This window comes from Podarcis melisellensis, assembly GCF_964234715.1.
Source record: "Podarcis melisellensis genome assembly, chromosome: 11".
NCBI classification, from domain to species: domain Eukaryota; kingdom Metazoa; phylum Chordata; class Lepidosauria; order Squamata; family Lacertidae; genus Podarcis; species Podarcis melisellensis.
This window is the reverse complement of record NC_138543.1, coordinates 44,216,020-44,235,865: the sequence shown is the minus strand read 5'-3', so window position 1 is coordinate 44,235,865 and position 19,846 is coordinate 44,216,020. Positions and strand designations below refer to the sequence as shown.

The window sequence follows — 19,846 nt, the reverse complement described above, 5'->3', positions numbered from 1 at the left end:
GCCTATCACAATTGACTCTGGCAGTAATGCAGACTTTATAGGACTGGAGTTCATTCAACGACACAACATAGCTTTACTGCCAGCCACGCTGCCCCTGAAGGTTGTCACGGTGGATGGCAGGGAACTGCTAGGGGGGCAGGTGGTGCAGCAGACGCCGCCGATGGTGATGCAAATTGGGAATCACCGGGAGGTCATCAGCTTCAATGTCACCCAACTGTCAGACACGCCTGTAGTATTAGGCATGAGTTGGCTGCACAGGCACAGCCCAGCGTTGGCTTGGTACCAGCGCCAACTAACGTTTGGATCCTCCTACTGTGCAGAACACTGCATCATACCCAGCCCAGAGGAGGAAGAGGAGGACCCGCAGTTACAGTTGGGCACGCTGCAAGCAGTACCCCACAAGTATGCGGAGTTTTTGGAGGTTTTCTGCGAGAAGGAGGCGGACAAGCTACCTCCTCACAGACCCTATGATTGCAAGATTGACCTCCTGCCGGGGGCAACGCTGCCAATGGGGAAACTGTACTCCATGTCTGAGGATGAACTGCAGGAACTCAGGGAGTTCATAGATCACAATTTGCAGCGTGGGTTCATCCGGGAGTCGAAAGCGGTGGGAGGCAGTCCAGTATTCTTTGTGAAGAAGCGGGACACGCCCCAACGGAGGCTGGTGGTGGATTTCAGGATCTTAAACTCGAAAACCAAGCCCTCAGCTTTCCCCATGCCCAAGATAGACGACCTGCTCGCGACGGTGCGGAAAGGACGCGTTTTCACCAAGTTGGATCTACGTGGGGCGTACAACCTGATTCGCATGCGCGAGGGCGATGAGTGGAAGACGGCCATGTTCACGCCACTGGGCACCTACGAATACAGAGTTATGCCCTTCGGATTGCAAAATGGCTCTCACACTTTCCAAGCCTTTATGCATCATGTGCTGGCGGGGCTCCTTTACAAGAAGTGCGTATGCTTCCTGGACGACATCCTGATTTTTTCAGAATCGCGCGAGGCGCACGAGAGGGATGTCAGGGAAGTTCTGCAGAGACTGAAGGAGCACAGGCTGTACGCCAAGCTGGAGAAGTGCCAGTTCGACGTGACGGAGGTGGATTTCCTGGGCTACAAGCTGTCAGACAAGGGGCTCGCCATGGACAGCGCCAAGGTTAGCGCAGTTTTGGACTGGAAAAGCCCACGCAATCGGAAGGAAGTCCAGCGGTTTGTCGGCTTTGCCAACTTTTACCGCAAGTTCATCAAGGGATTTGCCATGCAGACAGCGGCCATCACCGACACGCTCAGCTCCAAGAAGAAGAAATTCATCTGGACGGAGCAAGCGGAGCAGTCCTTTCAGAGACTCAAGCGGCTCTTCGCGTCAGAGGAGCAGCTGCTGCATGTGAATCCCAGCAGACCCATGAGGGTGGAGACAGACGCCTCAGACAGAGCCGTGGGAGCTGTCCTGTTGCAACAAGACCAGCAGGGGGACTGGAGGCCGTGCGCCTTCTACTCGAGGAAGCTCAGCAAGTCGGAGCAGAATTATACCATCTGGGACAGGGAGTTGCTAGCCATCCATGCAGCGTTCAAGGCATGGCGGCACTTCCTTATCGGAGCCAGACACACAGTGCAGGTCCACACGGACCACAAGAATCTGGAGTACTGGCGCACGGCTAGGTTCCTCAACCAGCGACACATTAGATGGGCGGAGTTCTTCGCGGACTTCGACTTTAAGATAGAGTACATTCCGGGCAACAACAACGTGATGGCGGATGCTTTGTCCAGAAAGCCGCAATACCTGGAGGAGGCGGCACCGCCGGCGGCCAAGCACATTTTCGCACCGGAAGCGTGGGCATGCGCGTCGGCAACCGTGGACCTGGAGGCCGTCCGTCGAGCGCTGCGGGAAGACCCCTTCGCACAGGCCAGGATGGAGGAGGTGCACAGGGGCACAGCGAGGGCCGACGAGTTCCAGATACGCGATGGGTTGCTCCTCCACAAGGGAGCACTCTACGTGCCGGGAGACGACCTCCGCGCAAGGGTTCTGCAGCAGCTACACGACGCTCCCACAGCCGGGCACTTTGGCAAAGAAAAGACTGTCGAACTAGTAGCCAGAGACTTTTGGTGGCCCAAGATGCGGGGGGAAGTCGCGGATTACGTCGCGAGATGTGACACCTGCCAAAGGGCCAAGTCAGTTCACAAACCGCCGGCGGGATTGCTGGAACCGCTGCAAACACCGGCTGAACCGTGGGAGAGGGTGGCCCTGGACTTCGTCACGGATCTGCCCAGTTCGAGGGGAAAGACAGCAGTGCTAGTGGTGGTGGACATGTTTACTAAAATGGCACACTTCATTCCGTGTGCGAAGGTAGCCACGGCAGAGCAGACCGCCAAACTGTTCATTGACCACGTGTTCAAGGTTCACGGTCTGCCACGATCTATTCTCTCCGACCGGGGGCGACAGTTCATCTCGAACTTCTGGCAGAAGCTGATGGGCATTCTGAACGTCAAGGTCAATTTGGCGTCGGCGAGACACCCACAGACCAACGGACAAGCGGAGAGGGTCAACGCCATCATGCAGCAGTACCTGAGATGCTACGCCAATCAGCAGCCCACGACATGGGTGGACTACCTGCCACTCGCTGAGTTCGCTTACAACAATACGAAGCACGTGTCGACGGGGGTGACGCCGTTCTTTGCCAACAACGGGAGGCATCCCAGAACCTTCCCGAGTTTAGAGAGAGTGGGGGAGGGGGAGCCACAGGCAGCGGAAGCCTTAGCGTCGGAGTTGCAGGAAGTCCACGAACAGCTCAGGAGGCAGTTAGAACTCGCAAAACACGCATACAAAGTGCAGGCAGACAGACACAGAAGAGTTGGGGAAGACATACAGGTGGGAGACTGGGTCTGGTTAGCAGCGCAAGCAGTGCCGACCAGATCGTTAGCGAAGAAGAAGCTAGGACATAAGCAGCTAGGACCTTACCAAGTCCAGGCACAGGTCAATCCAGTGGCCTTCCGGTTAGCGCTTCCGGAGGGTTCCAGGATGCATCCGGTGTTCCATAGATCAGTGCTCACGCCCTACAAAGCACCTCATAGATTTCAGGAGCCAGACACAGCACCGGACCCGCCAAGAGAAGGGCCCAGACAGGGGGGGTCGCCAAGGAGGGGGCACATCAACGAGGTCACAGAGATTTTAGACTCGAGATGGGGGGAAGAAGGAGTAGAATATCTCCTAGCCAGAGAGGGTACCCCGGCCACTGCGAACAGCTGGGTTCCGGACTATGCTTTGGAGGAGCCTCTGCTCAAAGAGGAGTTTCATGCCCTCTTCCCACACAGGCCCATGCCAGCCGAGTATTTCGACGACTGGCTCTTCACAACCACTCTTTCGGCCAGCACATTCCAGGGGTTCGACTCGGACGAAGAACAGGCCCCAGTCCCGAGCTCCCGGGTGGGTTCGCCACCGGGGTCTGCCTCAGACAGCTCTTATTGGTGGGACGATCGACCAGAGGAGCAGTGGCGCAGGAAGTGGCTGAGTGGTCCTTGGCTGGGATCACCCGAAGAGGGGGAGGGGGGCGAGACGGACATGGACGTGTTGGGGGAAGACGTGGGGTTCGAGCACGGAGACAGAGAGATGGAAGCAGAGGAGAGAGATGTCGACGAGTACATGGGGGACGAACTGTATCCTGCACGCACCCCCGCTACGACGGAGCACCCAGTACCCACACCGGAAGGAGGGGAGGGGGGAAGGGGGGGCTTCGAGGGGGGGATGGATGTCAGGGGTTCAGGAGCAGAGGGACAGGGAAGGGAGGAATTAGAGACCGAGGGAGAGGAATCCGAGGGAGAAGTCAGCGATGATAGCCGTCCGAGGTCTCTAAGTCTCTCCAGCGAATCAGAGGATTCACAGAAAGGGGCTCCCGTGATCAGAGCAAGGGGGTTGCCAAGGGGAACACCCCAGGAGGGAGGGGCCAGAGAGGGCTCAGAGAGCAGCAGCTGGAAATCGGGACCAGCTTCCCCACCGGAGAGCAGTAGGGGGGAGGAGCCCCAGGCATCGGGAGCAGGCAGCTCTCCGTCAGCGGAAGGACAGGAGTCAGGGTTAGCCACGCCTGCATCAGAGAGCGAGGAAACGGTCAAAAGGAAGGTCAGGGGCAGCGCGCGCGCGCCAAGTTCAAATGTACAAGAGGGTGGCGCCATAAGCAGCCCGGAGAGGGAGCCGGGTCCCAAAGCCCGCCGAAGAGAGGGGGAGGAGTCCGAGGGGTCCGCATCCGAAGCGTCCAGGAAGGAAGGCACCCAGGGGGGTAGTAGGACCCAGAGGCAGAAGGAGAAACGCAGAAGGTGGAGTAAGGCTAGAGTGTTGAACTGGTGTACAGGGGGCAGAGACTCAGATGAGGCTTCGCTGGTCTAGGGTCTAGACGTAGAGATGCACGCTAGGGTTTGAAAATGGGAACTAAACTTCAATAAAGACTTTGTACAGTTCCGCTGGCTAGCGTTGGTCTTCTGTGAGCTGGGACCTGGAGGCAGTCTATGACACATACGCTTCAGGTTACAGACTCCGCTAACCCAGAAATATTACCTTGGGTTAAGAACTTTGCTTCAGGATGAGAACAGAAATCGTGCGGCAGCAGCGGGAGGCCCCATTAGCTAAAGTGGTTCTTCACGTTAAGAACAGTTTTAGGTTAAGAACGGACCTCCAGAACGAATTAAGTACATAACCAGAGATCCACTGTACCTTAAAAAAAACAGACAATGCATTTAGCCACTGTTTCATGAACAGCTTGCAAAATATAATTCCTAAAATGGATCTCTAGGGATGTTTTCTGTCACTGTATCATCTTCTTTTTGATAGCTTGGATAAATGACTGTTGATTTGTCATTTAATGATATTGTTATCAATATTGTTGCCTGTTTCAGTAAAATGAATAGGTAGAAACTGGCTAGTACCTGTTGTTGTTGTTGTTCTTGTTGTTATTACTGAAATTGGCCAGTTGGTGGTTTTTTGCTACCTTTGATTAGTTATTAGTAGGGCTGGCCAATGTCTGGTTTTCAACATCAGAATATATCACCAGCTAAATATCACGATAAATTGATATATCACAGTATCTGAAATAAGAATGGAGCTATGTTGACACACTGGCTTCATGGTTTTCCCTGCGTTGTGATTTCTGCCGCGCCTGCTCTTGTGATTCACTGCCGCCCTGCAAGAAAGCTGTGTAGGCAGAGTTAACAGGGGCTGCAGGAATCAAGCTGGTTTCATGGTTTTCCCTACATGGTTATTCTTGCTTAGCGCGCCCACACACATACATCATGATTTGCAATATATTTCCAGGTCAAAAATTATGAAACCAATATCATGAGATGGACTTCAACCCAGTTTTGGACAATACATTGATATATCACCCAGCCTGAATTATTAGTATGTTGCAATTGACTTGATTGCTGTTGAATGTTGATAGTAGTGATGTCGTCACTACCATATTTGCAAATCGCTTTGAGTGCGGTATGTGCAAAAAAAGGGGGGGTAGACAAATAACCCTGACAACTTCGCTTCTTTTTCTGACTTCTTTTTCAAGGAGGCAAAAGTATAAGCTTCAGTGTGTTGCGAAGGCTGTTCAAAATACTTTCTGGCTGTGTTCCCCTGGACTGCATTCACGTAGACTTGGCAGAAAGCCTTCCTCATGTTTAGGATGGCTTTTTCCAGAAGTCACGTAAGACTTCTTTTCCTTTTAAGCGAGCTTTCAGTGAGAAAAGCTGAGCAACAGAGCATCTGCTTTGTATGCAGAAGGTTCCGGGTTCAAGCCTTGTCATCTCCATCCTAAGGGCTAGGCATGTGAATAGTCTGAAACCCTGGAGAGCTGCTGCCAGTCTGTGTAGACAGCACTGAGCTGACTTGGTAGACGGCAACTTCCTGTGTTCCTATGACTGAGGAAACAGACTGGTAATACTTTGGCCGTGTTTCCATTTTACAGGGGCGCCGTGTTATGAAGGGGCTGTTAACTACTTCTGGCCTCTCTGAGCTTAATTTATAATGTGCAAGGAAATGTTAATAAGTAAACGCATTTCCCGGGTTTGGGGAATCAACTTCTGCGGCATCCTAACAACCTCACTCGGAGACGGACCTCGCAGAAAGCGAATGTGAGGCGCTGTTTGTTCCCTTCCTTCCCTCAAGTGGGGTTTTGCCAATTACGGTTTTATGAGCTGAAAGCTAGATGCTTGGAAACTGGCAAGGGGAAGGAAGAGGAAACAGGCCAGCTGGAGAGAATTTCTTTCATAAATCCTCACAGTTTCGCTTCCAACATGCATATCTCGTTGTTTATGAAGTATAAGCATAACACAGGATTCTGGTGCCTTTACGTTGTGTGACTAAGCAGTACTGTTTGGAGGCAGCCTTGTGAAAACAGCCTGGGAATCAGCTTAAAATCCTTTGCATGGTAACTGGTGTTTTCTATAAACTCATTTTTTAAAAAAAATAGAATTAGAATTAGAACTAAAAATAGAACGTCCAGTTCAGCATATCCATCTTCAAATATCTATAGGGCTGTCAAATATCTATAGGGCTGTCACATGGAAGATGGAGCAAGCTTTTTTTCCTCCCCTGCTCTGGAGGGTAGGACCTGAAGCAACAGAAAAAAGGAGATTCTGACTAAGCATCAGGAAGAACTTACTGACAGTAGGAGCTGTTTGACAATGGACAAACTCCCACGAGAGGTTGTGGACTCTCTTTCCTTGGTGGTTTTTAAGTAGAAGTTGGATGGCCATCTGCCATGGATGTTCTAGTTGAGATTCCTGCATTGCAGGGGGTTGAACTAACTTATCCTCAGGGTCCCTTCCAACTCTGCAATTCTATGATTCTGATTTGTTTTTTAAATTGTATATATAATAAAAACCCCACAAGCTACAGGCCAAAAGGAGGTGGCTGTAAAAAAATTTCAAAATGGTATAACTGAGATTCCTGACATTAAGATCATCCCTGTTTTGATTTTATACTAGTTCCCTTTGCACATTGTAAGGAGAGTGTCAAGTGCTTTGGAGGTAGTTTACAGGACGAGTGACTAGACCACGGTTGGACAACCTGTGACCCTCCAGATGTTGTTGAACCACGGCTCCCATCACCCCCAATTATTGATCCCAATGTCTGGGACTGATGGGAGTTGTTTGCCATACCTGGACTATAAGTATAGTTATCCAGATGGTGGCTAAGAGTATATTTACTCTCTAGATTTTATTTGCTTTCACCAGGAACCCCTGGGAACTATAGGTCACTGATCTCTCTCTCTCTCTCTCTCTCTCTCTCTCTCTCTCTCTCTCTCTCTCTCTCTCTCTGTGTGTGTGTGTGTGTGTGTATCTCTGGCAGAGAATTCCCAACACCATCACCAAACCACAATTCCATAAATTATTTGAGGGAAACCATGACATATGTCCCAAGCTAATCGCTGATTTAAGTTGGGGAGATCAAATCTGTTGCTCCACCTGCTTTTCACCTCTTGCCACACCTGACATTCGCATGTGGCCCCCAGAAAATGCCCCACAAAGAAATGCGGCCCTTAGGTTGGCAGACATTCTCCTCTCCCGCTGTCCATGATTTGGGCAGCTCTGTGTTTAAACATGGTGGAACTGGCGCCATTTGCATCTTGCTGCAGCCTCAGCATGGAAGATACATCTGACATCTCTTCTATTCCAGTCATAGTGCTAGAGAGTTTTGCTGAGCTTAGTCGGGGAGGGAGGGAGATGCTTTGCATACGGACAGTGCTTGGAAATTGCTTGCTCAGCAATATCTAAAAGAAGACAGGGCACCGGGAGCGGGTGCACACCTTGTGGCTGCTTTCTGCAGCCAGGTGAAGATCAATCTGTCAGCATTTCCCTGCTGTTCTAAGAATGTTACATCGTGTGCCCTTCGGCCTGTGCTTCTGGGACTTCATCCAGGTTTACTCCCCGGTTCGGTTTCCTAGCTCATATAACAAAGTGTGGGCCTTGCCAATATCCTAGGACCTACAGTAACCTACAGCATCATTATATAAGCTGTTGTAATAATAGAAATAATGTCACAAGGGTGATTCCACACCCCAGCCCCTCTGTGTATAAACACTAGGAATAAAAACTGTATGGTGACAAAAATTTTGGAAGTGATTTTTTAATTTTTTAATTTTTGCATCTGGGGAAAATCTCTTTCTAGCCTTAATAGTTCAAACTCTGAGAAAGAAAGATGCAGACTGCAGCACATGTGACAATTACACCATAAAGGTAGAAAGATGTTGAACCATACATAGGGAATGTAAGAAAGCAGCAATTTTGATTCCGACCTGTGTTTGACGCAATCAGCGCCGTTTCTCTTCCGCTGCAATTCGGTTTCTGCAAAATACTATATTATTCGTATCTCTCTGCCCACTATGTCTTTGTCCCTGTGTGTTCCACTCATGCCTGCCAGCCTTCACACATTCATAGAGTTCATAGAATTGTAGAGTTGGAGGAGGAAATAAATGCTGAACATCTTTGCAATCTAAAATAACTCAAAAGCAATTTGTAATATCTGGAAGCGAAGTTTCACAGAAAAACACAATTGCAGTAAGTGCTGCAAAATTGTTTAGATGATTTCTAAACCATTTTCAGCCATTTTTGTAGTGCCATTGTTCCCTGTTAGGCACTGATAATGTTCACTCCTTTGACAGATTGCTTAGAATTGTGGCCTAATGTTCCTGAGCTGATTCAGAGCTATGCGAGATGTGGTAATTTCAAGTTGGGTTTAGATACTGTCTCATGCTGGCATCTGGCTTACTGCCATAGAAGTGGCAAGTGGCAAGTGCCAGGCCCTGAGGAAAGCGAAAGAGAAGCATCTGGCTTCCGCTGTCAGCGACAGGGGAGGAGATTGAAGGCTAATGGGTAGGAGGGAAGGGGTTTAGTGCAGAATTGTGTGCCAGCTGAGATTAGAAGGCCCATAGCTCAGTGGTAGAACATCTGCTTTGAATGCTGGAGGTTCCAGGTTCAACCCTCAGCATCTCTCGGTAAAACTTGGCAGTCCTCAGTCTGGAATCTTGGAGAGCGGCTGCCTGTAAGAGTAGACAATACTGAGACAGATGGCCCCAATTGTCTGAATCAGTATGACAGCTTCCCAGGTTCCTAAAATCCAAGCTGCGGAAGAATACACATGCCACCTTGTATTTGAGGTGAGCATTGTATGTGTGGCAGGAAACAGTTTTCAACTGTCCCCGTTTGAATGGTATTATAGCCATTCATCAATCCTCCAACTATTCATGCAGTTGATCAGTAGCATCATAAAAATGCATTTTTGAGAAACTGAATATGTCCAACCCCCTCACGCACTTCGTGACAAAGCAGGGCAGAGGTTGCACATGTGAACTCTGCACTGCAACATAAAAAAGCCTGTGAGAGCTTCGGATGTTGAAGAAATGTGTTCATCTCACACCCACAAGTGCCTTTTCCTTTCTTAATTGTAGAGGAGCAGTAAGTGGAAGTGCAAATGAGTATTGCTGGTGGTTGTAGATGCAAAGACCATCCCGTATTACTGATGGGCTGGTATTTCTTAAACCAGGGTTTCCCTAGCACTGTATAGATCGGGGTTTCCCAAACTAGGGTCTCCAGCTATTGTTGGACTACAACTCCCATCACCCCTAGCTAGCAGGACCAGTGGTCAGGGATGATGGGAACTGTAGTCCCAGAAAAGCAGGAGACTCAAGTTTGGGAATAGATCGTAGGAGACAGGCAAAACCAGCAGTAAGAACATAGGAAGCTGCCTTATCCTGACTCAGACCATTGGCCTACAGTAGGTATCTCAGTATGGTCTACACTGACTGGCAGAGGTTCTCCAGGGTTTCAGAAAAGGGGACTCTTTCAACTCTAGCTGGAGGTGCCATGGGTTTAACCTGGGACATGCAAAGCCAGATCTCTACTGCTGAGCTGCATATGGACCTTTCCCACCAATAAATCACTTGTTTACTCCTTGGTTTACAAATCAGGATGAAGGCTTAAGCTCACAGCATTCATTATCCCACATTGTACGTGCTGTTCCTTCCGGTTAATTAAATCACTGTCTAATGTGATGCTCTGCTTAATCTGAAAACTTTGTAATCTTTTGTGCTAATAAGACCATCGCTTCTCTTTTGATGCTGCCTGCAACATCGGGCGGGTGCCATACAGGAGGGCAGCCTTGGCCAGCCTTGGCCAGCCTTGCATTCTCTGGGTGTTTTGGACTACAGCTTGGGCTGAAGGGAGTTGTGCTCCAGAGCAACAGGTTTGCTGCTCTATCATATGTTTTCTTCTCAAGGCTGTCTTTCAAGGCCAAAAAGTGATAGAATGAATCCAAGCCAACAAGAGAAGCAGCAAGAAAAGGTCCTTAAAACTAAAATGCAAAGAGAAAGCAAGGAAGTGTGTGTCAGGGGAGAGAACAACGCAGTTAGAAAGATCAATATCGGATAGGCTACAATTGCAGCTCATTTCTGCTCCCACAAATTGTTTCTGGCTGCAAAATGGTGCAAAGTGGATTGCATCTGGCACCTTGTTTGAAAAAGCCCAAACCTTAGCACAAAATACCCTCTTGAAGGTGTTTACCAAAGGAAGGTTAACAAAGCGAATGCAGCTCATTATGCCATGGACATTTTTCGTTTCCTGGGAATTGTTGGGCATGAAGTTGCCCTTTTGGCAGTACGTGTTAAGAGCACACACACACATCCCGAGAAAGGCCCGGTACAGACAGCCATCCATAAAGAATTGGAAGCCAACAGACTGGGACTGAACTTCACAAACTCTAAAGTGCTTGTTTTCTCAAGATCTTGGAATCCTCATAGGTGGGAGATCAGTGGAAACATGTTGGAACAGGTTAAAAACTTCAAATACCTAGGCATCCACTTCCAATATAACGCTTCTTGAAAATATCATTGTAAGCTTGCACTTAACGGAGCGGATACTCTAGCTCTGGCTATAACCCATTTCTTCTTTAACAGAGGGAAGCCGTTTGTCCCAGCTGCGCTAATGGTCTTTAATGCCAAAGTAGCCCCAAAACTCCTGTATCACACCCCATTATGGATTGGTGCAGTTAACCTATCGTCGGAACGCATCCAATCCAAATTTCTGTGCAAAATCCTGAGGCTGCCAGATTGTGTGCCATATGCAGCCATGTGTCTGGAAACTGGTCAAGGGCTGCTGGAAACCAAAGCGTGGCTCACCACTGTAAAATTCTGGTTCCACCTACATTTAATGTCCGATAGGTCTTCTTTAACTTTCCACGTGCTGGCAGAATCACACCACTCCAAATGGCTAGCTTGCATTGAGAGCAAAATCAGAACCTGTGGCCTATCACTCGAGTCGCTGCTTATGCTCCCAGAATTGGAAGCATTCCCGACAATCAAGTGCAGAATCCTTGAGATTGAATTCCAAGCCCTTTGCAGTGCAGCCAATAAAACCTGTTCCCCATTGGAATTGGGAATTCCACCCTTGTTTGTCCAGGACACTCCATATTTACACCAGCTCTATGATCGCCACCTACGCAGAGCTCTTTCCCACGCAAGATTTAACATCTTACCGTCTGCAGTTTTGCAAGAGTTTTTGATTCTTGGAAATCCCATACTCTGAAAGATACTGCCCTTGTGGCACAAAACAGGTCGAATCCATCACACACATTTTAATTTATTGCCCATTTTATGTAAAAATATATGATAAGTATTTGGCCCCCTTCTTGAAGGAGGGGATTTATTGCACTGATTATTCCAGGGTGTCTTATCTGCTGAACAATTGTAGTAACGACATTGTGGAAAATGTGGCAAGATTTTTGAGCGATGCTATGAAATTACATCCCCATAGATCCTAAGAGCCATTTTCATACCTCACGATTTCTGGACAGTTTTATCCTAAAGTATCTCCTACTATGTTTCGTTAACTGTGTCGTGTTCTGATCCATGTATATGATGCACTTTTTCTGTGCCAATAAAGGGAGATTGATTGATTGAAACTGATTGAATTGGAAGCAATTTCCCCCTTTGAAGCTCCATCCATGCCACTAAAATCTCATCTAGCAATGGTAGATTGATAGCTGTGCAAATAATCGGAGGTGGCTGTGGGGAGAGATTTGTTGAATGAGATCAAACCTTTTCAAATTGCAGCCCTAGGCCTGCACAGGTTGTGTGAGACATCGAGACAAACAAAGCCCATCAGCCGTGCAAGGTGACATTTTGAGTCACAAATAAGCCTCCTAATTTTATTCCCTGTATGAGACAATCATTTGGTGCGTCACAATGCATGGCTGGTAGACGGCATTCAGCTTGGGGAGTCACAAATCGTGCATATCTGCCTTCACCGTACACCAGTTAACGGAGCGTTGATACTGGCAAGAGAGGATCGTAAGCAGCTCCTGGTCTGGTCAATACGCTCCTGGTGTGGGGTTGTGAGGGGTGCTCAAGTACGTTCTGTGTGTGTGGTGGAGAGAGATGCACTTGGACAGAAAGAAAGGGAGAGATGCATGTGTGGTCTGTGTGAGAGAGGGGGAGATGCGTTTGGGCAAAGGACAGTGACACATGTGAGAAAGATAAAAGAGAAGGAAGTATATTTGTGGGTGGGTGGTCTCTGTGAGTGGACTGTGAGAAAGAGGGAGCAATGCACATGTTCAGAGAGAGAGAGGGGACAGATGTGTGGCTGTCTGTAAGTGCAGTGTATGAGCATGTATGAGAGAGAGATGCATGTCTCGTATATGTGCAGGGCATACATGAGCATGTGTGTGTGCAAGGGAAAATAAATATGGTGTGGCCACCTTGTGCCTTTTTTTCCAGTGTCACTACTAGACAGTAACTGCATTGTGTGTGAGAGAGAGAAACAGAGACAGAGAGGAATCAATATTGGGTGATCTTCATAATCAGGACCAGCATGGTCCTGAATAATCACTGTAAGCATCAGGTTGTTGGTTGAGAGGTGGGGAGAGGCAGCAATGACTCTCTCTCTTTCTCTCTAATTCTGGGTTATGGCATGCCCCCCCCAGCAGTTATGTCATGTGATGCCACACTGCCATGGCAGCCATTTTGTGACTGGTGCCTGCAGCACTTTCTTACCATTTGAAATGTGCTTGCTGCTCCAAAAAGGTTGCTAACCCCTGAGTCTGAAGCCAAGCAAGGAAATTCTGCCAGCTGTGTGGCTTCAGCAGTCATTGTAATACTGTGACCCCCAAGGGAAGCAACAAAGCTCAAGGAAAACAGCTGGAAGTGAGGCTGGCCTGAATTTTGCATACTCGTTTGAGTTAGCCAGCCTGTTCTTTGGCTGTTGGCTTCCATTCTTGCCTCTGACATTGTGGTCCAAAGGTCCCATTATCTGAGAACGTTGATCATCCTTCTGATTGTTATAAACAAAATCATGCTAGAAGAGGTCAGCATGACCCAGTTAATTACATATATGGATTTCTCCCCCTTAAATGACTGTGATAACAGATTCCAATCCCAGCCTTTTCCTGTATATAAAACTTATCTTCGGTTTTCAGTCTTCCCTTTCACATAACTAGTTCGTGCCAGGGACAAAGAAACAAGGGGATCCATGCCAAAGAAATAATATATCTATGTGCTCATAATAACTGGAAATATCATGAGTAGGCTTGGTTCAGAGAAATCTTGAAGTTAAGTGGTTTGTGTCCGCAGTTTCCCCCTTACCCTGGTTACACCATATACAGCACGGAACAGAGGAAGCTGCCTTATTCGAAGTCAGGTCATCAATTTATCCATCCCTATACCAACTTCTCAGACTGCTGACAACTTTCCAAGGTCCTTCCCAATCCAGCTACCTACAATTTTTTAAACTGGAGATTCAAGCTGTCTTCTGCACCGAGGTTTCATTTCCCCATGATGTAAAAGTTGGGGTTTCCAAACCCTTCGAGCCTTGTGCTATTTAAACCCTGGCAGACCTCAACAAATGAACCACAGCCTCAGTCTCTTGTCTAGGGTCAATATCTTTTAAGAAATCCTGACAACAGCAACTCTGGTATCATGTGGTACCTGCATATCTGGCTTATCAGCTCAATCCTGCCTAGGTTCTGGTTTACCATAACCACACCCATCATTGGGAATAAGGCAGAGGGTTTTCTGTAGCCTCCATAGCTGCTTGTATTTTTAACGGCTGGGTTTCTTGTGCCTTTTTGCTCACCAGCTCGAATGTTCATTTTACTCACTGTTTCAAATTGCTTGCAGTTCAGGGTTCCCTTCTCGTTGTAAAGAGCTTTTAAAGTTTTATCTTTTTGCAAATCACTTTGTGATTTTATTACAACCAAATAAACCAATTCACAATGTCACTTTGGACTGTTTGCTTGATACATCTATATAATCACAGTAAGAAAGCCAGTTGCATTAACAAATATTTACTTTAGATTAAATCTTTTTGCGGCTGGGAGGGAGATTTAAAGTTTCTCTTTCATGTGTGCACTTGTGAGATTTGTTGTCATCTGGGTCCCCAAAACATGAGGCAGGAGTTTTGTTGGTAGTTGCTGCACTAGTTTTGTTGATACACTGAAATCTTCCAAGGCAAAATAGAACAAATTGGAACTAAGTAACTACCAGCCAGTTGCCAATCTCTCCTTCTTGGGCAAGGTTCTTGAATGGGTAGTCACAAACTAGATCTAGGCATTCTTGAAGGTAACTTATTTTCTAGATCCATTTCAGTTGGGGTTCAGGCCCAGTTTTGGCACAGAAACCGCTTTGGTGATGACCTTGGAAATTAGTGAGCCTAAATATTTAGCTTCATGAGCGCTGGGGAAAACAGAACAAATTTGGAACTGCTTTGTTGGGAAAAGTTGTGCAATCAATCTAAGATCTGGAGAGGAACTCTAAGCAGATTTGGTATCATCATATTACCATTGAAGCATTTTCCAAGTCTCTAAATGTGTGTGTGTGAGAGAGTGAGAGAGTGACAGAGAGAGAGAGAGAGAGAGAGAGAGAGAGAGAGAGAGAGAGAGAGATCGTGTTAAAAATTCCAGATGTTTGCCAAAGCTCAAAACCGTGGGGTTTGGCCCATGACTTCCTGATCCGCCTTGACAAAATGAGGCCAAAATATATTAGCCGCCCTTGGGCAAATAGCCCAGCTAACATACCACAGCAAGTGATTTAATCTATACAAGGCTGCCCTTGTGGCAGGAAGGCCACTGACACCAATTGCCTGACTGACCTAGAATGTTCAGTTGCCTGGTTTGAAGTTACGAAAGACTGTGATGAAAACCAGTGGCATCACGAAAGAGCCACTTGGTTTGGTGAACGTACCATACCTGTGCTAAACACTTATTAATCCCCTGATGCATGCCTCTGCTTCTGCTTGTCATCTCCCTCACCACAAGGTATATTTGTGTCCCCTGCCCCATTTTATGGCAACCACTGCAAATATTTCCTGCCATCTAGTGTAGCTGGGTATAATACCGTAGCATCGATTAACATGCATAGGGACATAAGAAGCTGCCTGATACCAAAAAATCAGGGCATTTCTCCATCTAGATCACAGTGGCTCTGTGAAAGCAGTGGCTCTCCTTCAGGCAGAATTCTCTCCCAACCTTACCTGCAGGTTGTTGTTTAGTCATTTAGTTGTGTCCAACTCTTTGTGACCCCTTGGGCCAGAGCACGCCAGGCACTCCTGTCTTCCACTGCTTCTTGCAGTTTGGTCAAACTCTTGCTGGTAGCTTCGAGAACACTATCCAACCTTCTCGTCCTCAGTCGTCCCCTTCTCCTTGTGCCCTCCATCTTTCCCAACATCAGGGTCTTTTCCAGGGAGTCTTCTCTTCTCATGAGGTGGCCAAAGTATTGGAGCCTCAGCTTCAGGATCTGTCCTTCCAGTGAGCACTCAGGGCTGATTTCCCTCAGAATGGAGAGGTTTGATCTTCTTGCAGTCCATGGGACTCTCAAGAGTCATCTCCAGCACCATAATTCAAAAGCATCAATTCTTCGGCAATCAGCCTTGTTTATGGTCCAGCTCTCACTTCCATACATCACTACTGGTAAAACCATAGCTTTAACTATGCGGACTAAACCTGGGACCTTTGTCACGCATTGCAAATTCTCTACCACTGAGCAGTGGCCCCTCAGTTTCAAACCTGCCTGCTACCGCTCCAAGGTTGGTTATTTGGTTGGTATTTTTACTGCCCTCAGTGAATTAAAATTTCCTTGATAAATTCACACACACACATCTTAGTGCATGCTAAACTCCAGTAGAATAACAATAGAATATCAAAAGTACAGGAGACTCCCCATTTACGCAGGGGTTGTGTGGAGCCCTGCGTACATAAGTGAAATGCGCTTAAATGGGGAGGGTCCCTCTGCACCTCCAACTTGTGAGGCCTTCCCCAGAGCCCAAAGAAAACGTCCTCTTTGGGCTCCAGAGAGTTTCCTCATGAGCAGGAGGCTGAACGCTCGTATTAAGAGTTGACCAGGGTAGTATGCAGACCAATTCTCTACCCCTCTTTGGGTCAAACTACACTATTACTACTATTCACAATATTATTAATACATAATTAGCAACTACATCTGTGGTTTCTTTTAACTGAGGTCCATGATTCACAGTTGCATAAACTGAGGCAGAAAGAAAGGCTTTGGAAAACAGGGCTACAGGAAACGGCTGTGTTTTTCTATCTATATTCTTTTCTTTTGACCATTTCCCTGCCATTTCTCTTCGGTCTTTCACAAAATGGCGGAGGACCATTTGCCCTCCAGATGTGATTGGTTTACAGCTCCCTGCAACCAACAAGAGCAATGGTCAGGGATGGCAGAAGTTGTGTTCCAGCAAATATTCTGGCCGTCCGCAGATTAACTGCCAATGGCCTAGAGCACTGGCCTTCAACTGGTGGATCCCCCTAAACCAAGGAAGGTTGCAACAGGAGCACTTCCATGAGGCAAATGTACAGTAAAGAGTTAAGAAATACGTCACCAAATGCATGTTTGGGTCTGAGAAGGTTGACGATACCTGCTCTAGAGGTAACAGGAGGGTTAATTGGTCGACTGCACTATGTGAAGACTTAAGAGGCAACCTGCATTGGAAATCAAAAGTAGAATAAGGCTTTACAGTGGTACCTCTGGTTATGAACTTATTTGGTCTGGAGGTCCGTTCTTAAGCTGAAACCGTTTTTATCCTGAGGCGCGCTTTCGCTAATGGGGCCTCCTGCTGTGCGTGCGCCTCCTGCACACGATTTCCGCTCACATCCCGGGACAAAGTTCACAACCAGAAGCAGCTAATTCCGGGTTAGGGGAGCTCATAACCCGAAGCGTGCGTAACCAGAAGCGTTCGTAACCAGGGGTACTACTGTATTTGCAAAGTGTCATCTAATGGCACCACCATATCACATACAGAGTGCAACAGCACTCCAGTTGGGAAGGGTTAAAAAGATGTAAATGAATAAATAAAAATAGTCTGGGAAAAGCAAAGCAAAAGGACAGCTTTTTCCAGGACCTCTCTGGTGTGCTGCCACTTACAAATTAAGGCTGCTCAGAATGTCCCCGGGGGATTAGCGGCTTATGTAGCCATTGTGATCCCACAGACAGAATCCCGGCAAAAACCATCAGAGCCTGTTTCTTTGTTGTTGTTCTTGTTTTATTATGGCCATGGGTTTTAGCTGCGGCCTGCACTCTAGACAAGCTGCAAAGCAGCTGGTGCCAGTTCAGTAGCACCGAATAATTGTGCATTTAGCCGACATAATTCAGAAAGCAAGTGTGTCACCTTCTCTCTGAAGGTTATCTTGGGATCATCGCTGTGTTCTTTTCCACTCCTTGGCAATTATGGCATAGCCAACCCTAATATAACACTATAAAACCGTGACACTGCAGCTCTGTGAAGCCAGGCCAGCACAGCATGAAACTTGGGAAGCCAAACGCAACTCTACAGTACAGAAGTTGACAGCAGGAGTCCTAAACTTCCTCTACAGTAGAGGCAGACTGAATATTACTTGAGAGGGAGCTTCATAGGTGAGGTGACACCAGTGAGGATGCCCTGTCTCATGTCACCACCCAGGACCTGTCCAGATGTCCTTTCCTTGGCCATTTGCAATGATTTGTGCTCATGCTGCTACTGGAGTAAGCATATATGATCCCGCTTTCAATACTGTTTTGTGCCTGCAGAAGCTTCCTGGGGGACATGTTGTTGAATATCCTGTAACTTTCTGCTGAAATCCTGTAACTTTTCATGCCACAAATGTTTTGGGGTAGGAGGTTGCCCCACTTTTGTTGTGCTGTAACCCCTTCAGACAGTAATAAAGTGGTGGCATTTGTGGAAGCATCACATAATGAATCTACCACTAATGTACTATCGTTGTGTTAAGTACAGAATAAACCTAAAATAAAAAATAAGTCTGGAGGGTGGGTCTGACAAGAAAGCCCTGAATGGGGAAAGGCAATAAAAGGTTGAGAAACTCTTCACTGCAAATACTAGGCTGTGAATTTTTTTAGGGTGCTGGTTTATTTAAATATAGCATTGTATGTTACAGTTCTTCCCATATGAGCTGTCTGGTGAGGGCTTTGTCCTGAAAGCCAGCCTAGAAATATTGAAACTCGGGAACACAGGGCAGCGTTGTATAGAACATCATCCCACAACCTGGTTGCCTCCAGATATTGTTGGACTGCCTCTCCCGACAGCCTCAGCCAATATGGCCAATGGTCAGGCATGATGAGAACTACAGTCAAAGCATATGGAGGAAACCTCATGGGGGCAGCTGGTATGAGAGGTGGAATGTTTTGAGCAAGGGTCGGCAACGTTTTTTGAGGCTCAGCTGGTCCACTCCCTGGCAGACCTCTCGGTGGGCCAGAGCACACAAGCCCGTGTTTGCGCTCAAGCTATTTCCAGTGCTCTTCCGGGTCGGAAGAGCACCGGAAATAGTGTGTGCACACGGGTGCTCCTCCAACCCGGAAGTGCGCAGGAACTAGGGTGAGGAGCGCCCGTGTGCATGCGCACATGCTATTTCCAGCGCTCTTCCGACCCGGAAGTCGGTCCCCGCAGCAAGAATAAAAATGATGCCGCGAAAAAAAGCACAGAATCCCCATACCGATCCACAGAACGGCTATGGGCTGGTTCCAGGAAGCTCATGGGCCGGAACCAGCTCATGGGCCTTAGGTTGCCAAATTCTGGTTTTGAGCATCTGCAAATGTCACAGTCAATATGCTACAAAGCAGGAATATTTGTGACTATGCCTGTTTGTGGTGCCATTATGTGAGGGGAATGACATGGCACGGGGACATTAATTTTAGTTTGGAGTCTCCGTTGCTATTTTAATCCCTCGATTGCTGTATTTGATCTGTTTGAAAACATACTCACTCTTTCCTTTTCTTTCTCCCTCTCCACTGTTTACATACAGATTCGCCAGGAAAACCACAGTTTATTAAGTGCCGGTCACCCGAACTGGAAACCTTTTCATGTTACTGGAAGAATGGCAACTTTTCCCATTTAACAGCTGCTGGAGCCGTGAAATTGGTGTATGCGAAAAGCAACGTAAAAAAGTACGTTGAGGAATTGCTGTCTAAAATGTGTGTTCCGTGTCATAGCACCAGAAATGAGTATCTGGATGAAGGTTATGAAACTGGGGGGGGGGGGGACAGTTCCTCACACCATAACCTACGCCATTCATGGATCTCCAAGACCCTGAATCTCATGAGGTCAGTATGGAAAAGTACAGAGGACAATAATTACAGTATTAACAGTGACCATTCACAAAAAACAGGCACGTTGATAACAGGGACCCTGTCATCAGTAAGCAAATTAATACACATACCTGTAATGTGAAAACACTGAATTATCAATACATGCACTGGATGTGTTAATAAGGTTTCAAGGGTTTGGGGTTGTTGCTGGGTTTTTTGTGGTTGTTATTTTTGCAAACAGGTGGTCTTCTGCTTTATAACCTTTTATCAATCAATCAGTCTGCTCCAAACCCTACGTAGCCACT

At 47.4% G+C, this 19,846-nt stretch overlaps 1 protein-coding gene across 5 annotated transcripts in view; it reads left to right on the top strand.

The window, feature by feature from the left end:
• GHR (growth hormone receptor) overlaps window positions 1-19,846 on the top strand; it is a 104,613-nt gene that overhangs the window by 72,089 nt on the left and 12,678 nt on the right. For 4 of the 5 annotated variants that reach the window (XM_081929775.1, XM_081929774.1, XM_081929778.1 and 1 more), the window contains exon 3: window positions 19,259-19,427. In XM_081929775.1, the coding sequence (XP_081785901.1) occupies window positions 19,259-19,427 (169 nt within the window). The remainder of the gene's footprint in view (window positions 1-19,258; window positions 19,428-19,846) is intronic. The other variant, XM_081929777.1, reaches the window with a different exon arrangement.